General features: G+C 40.3%; 1 protein-coding gene across 1 annotated transcript; it reads right to left on the bottom strand.

Moving 5' to 3' along the window:
• Positions 1-645: 645 nt before the first annotated feature.
• Positions 646-3,677, bottom strand: LOC134342996 (neuropeptides B/W receptor type 1-like). The gene is made up of 2 exons (XM_063041782.1): positions 3,014-3,677; positions 646-2,799 (listed from the first exon to the last, which is right to left on the bottom strand). The coding sequence occupies exon 2, from the start codon at positions 2,329-2,331 to the stop codon at positions 1,324-1,326; it is 1,008 nt and encodes a 335-aa protein (XP_062897852.1). The 5' UTR covers positions 2,332-2,799; positions 3,014-3,677; the 3' UTR covers positions 646-1,323.
• Between the last annotated feature and the right edge of the window lie 1,437 nt (positions 3,678-5,114).

Below are 5,114 nucleotides of genomic sequence, written 5' to 3'. Positions count from 1 at the left end.
ACATGCAAAAGATTCACAAGTAAATTATGTGTAAAGTCGGCAGAAAATTTGAAGATGTATTTTCTTAAATATTTTCTAGTATATATTGTCCTGGAAATGTACCCCAGATGCAGCTGTATGAAAGCATCTTCTATGCATCAACATTACATTTACATGCAACTTACAGATAGTGGTTGTGCAGACAGCAACTGACATATTGAAGGTGTTTTTTCTTTTTGCATTTTTGTGTTTGTTATTTAATGCTAACTGAACCAGTTATCAATTATCATAAGCAAGAAACCGTTTTTTCTTTTCTGTCTTTGACCTGAATCAGAAATAAAATTTCCAAAAGAAATTGCCACCTACCTGATATTTATATTTTCTAAGCACAGTTATACTGGATTTTAATCTATTTGTATATTTTTGTATTTGTAATATATATGTGTATTGTGAGAACAGTTAAGAAAATTTAATCAGTTCAGTGCATCAGAACCTAAATAAAAGCAAGCCAATGGCCAGGTGTGAAAAAACTAGTGCTACTTGGATTGTGGGACATAATTACAATAACAAACTATAAAATAATAAATGACTGTAATTAGTCATTATAGTAATCACCAATATAAAGAAGATTACAGCCAAATTGAAGGACAAGAAACATTTGCACAAGGTTTTATTATCAAAAAGATTCACAGTGTCATTGACAATACATTGACTTACATTTGAAGGTTTTAAAATGAAAATTTAGTTAAGACTATACATTTCAAATGATATTTGATGCCAAGTCTACATGAGCTGCATTAATTATTTGTCAGTTTACACCTTGGCCATAAAGTTGCAACTATCTCTATGAACAATTTACACATGAACCGGAAAAAAAATGCACGAGCACATGCCTAAGATGAGAGAATTTCACTTGTTGCTTTTGCAACATACAAAATATTTACATAATGGACAGTTCACAAATAATTTCACATACATGCTTTTAGCAACACTGTATTGTTATACATTGTCTTCCAAATGATCTAACCAATACATACATATATCATACAATAACTGCATGAACTTTGCACAACGAATGTATCCTTTTATTCAAATTATATGTAACATTTAATACCATACATATATAAAGGTTATATACATATGCATTATGGAACTTCTATATTCCCATAGTGTAAATTTAATTTTTAATTTGACCAGTAAATTTATTTTATTCCCCAGGATATAATCAGTACATTAACAGTCTTTTAAAGAGCATACATGGGCATCTCGGGGCATAGTTTTTGAAGTAGGCAAGGCAGAATCACATGCAACATTAGTAAATGGACAGATACTGTACACCCAACACTAAATATTAGGAGTTGCTCTGCATTCTATTAGCTTCCGAAAGCTCTTTCTGAAGCTGTCATCCAAAAAGGCATACAGAAAAGGATTAAGACAACTGTTGGCATAGCTTAGGCTGGTGATAAAGTAGGAGATCCCAATGATAACTGTTGTCTGTTGAATATCTGTTGTTAACGCCACAATCGTGCTCAAATGGTAGGGCGTCCAGCAGAACAGGCAAACCGCTAGGATAACCATCACCATTATCGTCACCTTTCTCTTGGCTTTATCCAGAGCCTTGGCGTTGGTGTTCAAACGCATATTTCTCAATTTACACAACATCATTGTGTATAGGATGCAGATTGTGGATACTGGAATGGCAAATCCCATCAGGAGAGTGTAAATCCTACTAGCCTTCCACCACAGAACCTCAGGATATGGAAACACATAGACACACTGCAACCTGCCCTTGTCGTCGTGGATCTTACCGAAAATCGTGAAGGGCGAAATTATGACGGTAACGAGGAGCCAGACGGAGATACTGATGATCTTAGCCGCCCTGTAGGTGCGATAGGACATTTTCTTCGACTTGGCTGTGGCGAGGACCACCAGGTAGCGGTCAATGCTCATGATGGTCAAGAAGTATATGCTGGAAAAGATGTTGTATTGATCAATGGAAATGATTAATTTGCACATCAACTCGCCAAAGGGCCACTGAAGCAGAAGGTAGTCCGCGACGTTTATGGGTAAAACTAAAGTGAAGAGTTCATCCGCGATGGCCAGGTTCAGAATGAATATGTTTGTCACTGTTTTCATTTTTGGGGCTTTGAGTATAACATAGATTACGGCTGTGTTGCCCGTTAACCCAACCGCACATATCACTGAATAGATGATGGGGATGGCGATATAAAAGTCAGGGTATGGTCTCGGGCCCGTCGAATTGGTGCTGTTGACACCCTCGGGAAAACAACTGACCTGATCGTGCGTGCAGGAGACGTTCAGAGCGGCTGGGTACGATGCAAAATGCTCCATATTTCAGGGCCACTGCGGCAGAAACAGGCGCAGTTCTGCTTGGAATGAAGATCCCGACAGAAAGAGAATTACACGCCTTAGAAACGTCGAAGAGCTTCATTTAGACCATGTGGCATCTATTGTTTCATTGTCAATATCATAAGCTATATAAAGTAATCTGTTTCACTGTACAGCTAGATACAGACAGAGTATGGCAAGTAAGCCTAGGAATTCAAACTTGTACTTTGGGTTTAAATAGAACGACAGACAAAACTTGTGTTTTTCTTATTGGAAAGAGAGTGGCCCCTCATTTGTCTCAATGCTTGAGCGAGGTTTCCGATCAATATATGTAGTTGCAGTCCTTCGGCGCATTCTTTCAACGAACCGTCCTTTCAAGCCGTCGGCTCCGGCGAGTTAGTACTTCAACTGCATTTTTTAATTACTCGAAGTCATTGCCATCTCCCGAAGTCATCATCAGATGGACGTTTACTAAATAGATAAAGAGAGAAATGCAAGCATTTAGCGCAAATTATTTGAAACGTCAGGTATAATTAAAAGGCAGGCAAACTACTGAATTTGATGACTTCACTTTTTTTCCGGACCAGAACTGCAGCTTTACTTTCTACAGGTTTAAATAATTATTGTCCGTCTCATTTAAACACGCAACATAAAGAGCACTGCAAGCTATATAAAACTTACATACCTTGGCGTTTAGATCTCGACAAACAATTAATCCGCTCTTTGAACCAACTTGCATTACTGACGCTGAAATGATTCTGGCACAAAAATTGCTTGATGCCAGACTTGCCGTGCTGTCTTGTGATCCCCAGCGGTGCAGAGCATAGGCGCAGACTCGTGGACGCGAAGACCCGTCACCACAGGAACCAGAGATCAGGTCCGCTGCCCTCTTATTGCTCCACATTCATTTCTGCATCGTCAAAGATGGATGGGGAAGTTAATTTCAGCCCGGAGCTGGAAAGCCGCGGGGAGTTCTTTTTTTTTAATGTCACCAACTGAATTAAATAATCCATGGTAGGCGTAATATTGCAATGAGCAGAGATTTCAGCTCCCTGATTTCGTGGACGGGCACCTTGAAAGAGGAAAGGCTCTTCCACTATATGATGTGATTGCACCCCTCTCTAGGCTTCGGATCTGGAGTAAAATGTCTTTCTTGGCGTTAATAATACACTGAATCGGAATCTGAAAATAGTTAATCATTTCTGCCGTAAATCAGTCAAACTGATTCCACTTTACCGCGGACCGGATTCTCTGAGCGTGGGTTAGAAGTGCTAAAACACACAATTAAGATAACGAATTTGAGAGAATCCAAACGAATCAACAACATAGGAAGCTGTGAGCGGGCAGGGCAACAGTGCAACTGTGTGTGTGTGTGTGTGTGTGTGTGTGTGTGTGTGTTACTGTTTTAAGTCGACACACAAAATGCTGGAGGAACTCAGCAAGTCAGGCAGCGTCCATGGAGGGGGATAAACAGTCAACCTTTCAGAATGAGACCCTTCATCAGGAATGGAATGGAGGTTGTCAGAAGACAGACTACGAAGGAAGGGGGTAGGGGAAGGAGTACAAGCTGGCAAGTGATAGGTGAAACCAGGTAAGGGGACAGGTAGGTGTAGTAAGAAGCTGCAAGGTGATAGGTGGAAGGGGTAAAGGCTGATGAAGAAGGAATCTAATAGGAGAGGACAGTGGACCATAAAGGCGGGGCATCCAGGGGGAGTTGATGCTCAGGTGAAGAGAAGGGGGAGAGGGTAACGAGAATGGAGAATGGATAAAGAAAGAAGGAGGGAAGGGGGAGAAATTTGGAGAAATCGATATTCATGCCAAGAGGTATTGAAGCTACCCAGACAGAATATGAAGTGTTTTAGCATATGCAGAATCTCTTGTATTTAATGTTCCTGGTTGATTAGTTTTCGTTAGGTGAGAATTAAAGTATTAAAACTAGAGAGTATGCATGTACCTGTAAATGCAATCCATGGAGGTGCAAAACTGCAATTTAAGAAGGTTTGCTATGTCATCAAAGGACATCAATTTTATGGTGCCACCTAATCTCAACATTCTGCTGCTAATCCAGCCCTTCACCCATTTGAGTTCCACAGTATATCGCATTTACATTACCATCTAAGAAGTTACAGCTTTTATGTAAGTTTGTTATGGAGACTGCTGTTTACTTTTCAGTTAAATGTTGGGCTGGAATTTTCTCTCAGATCCAGACAAAAAGTAACATTTCTTCACAACAGTGACAGCGGGCTATGAAATTTTTATTGGAAACTAAAAGAGAAAATGCTAGAAATGCTCGGCAAGTCAAGCAAGAGAGAAGGGGTGGGGGGAGGGGGACAGGATTAATGGTCTTTCACCAGAGTTGGGCAGAGGCTGAAAGCAAACATGGTTTAAGATGCAGTGAAGGAGGTGAGGTGTAGAGTGAAAGGATATCGCATAATGGTTGAGGGGTGGTGCTGTGGGCTTGTTAATCACAGCTGATCTTTCCAGAGCCCACAAGCTCATGGTCCCTCAACCAGGCACTGCCACTTCAGCTCCTCCATGAGGTAACTATCCCAATAGACCTTATTCCTTTAGACTGCTCTAGCCCCACTAAACTTACTGCTTCATATCTTGACACCATGATTTCTCCATTTGTCCAGTTTTTTCCCCATATACATCTAAACAAGATCTTTGAACATTATCTATCATTTTGAAAGTTTCCTGTTTCATGGTACCAATTATCTCGATTTCACCATGGACATCCACTTCTTCTGACAGCTTTTATCTTGAGTAGAGACCCAACCAATCCC

Source organism: Mobula hypostoma, chromosome 1, assembly GCF_963921235.1.
Source record: "Mobula hypostoma chromosome 1, sMobHyp1.1, whole genome shotgun sequence".
In the NCBI taxonomy this organism is placed as follows: Eukaryota; Metazoa; Chordata; class Chondrichthyes; order Myliobatiformes; family Myliobatidae; genus Mobula; species Mobula hypostoma.
Note: the sequence above shows the minus strand (reverse complement) of the source record. Positions and strands in the feature narration are given on the sequence as shown.

What these genes read in the sequence shown, in the direction of transcription:
- LOC134342996 (XM_063041782.1), bottom strand. Translation starts at nt 2,331, where the DNA reads ATGGAGCATTTTGCATCGTACCCAGCCGCTCTGAACGTCTCCTGCACG.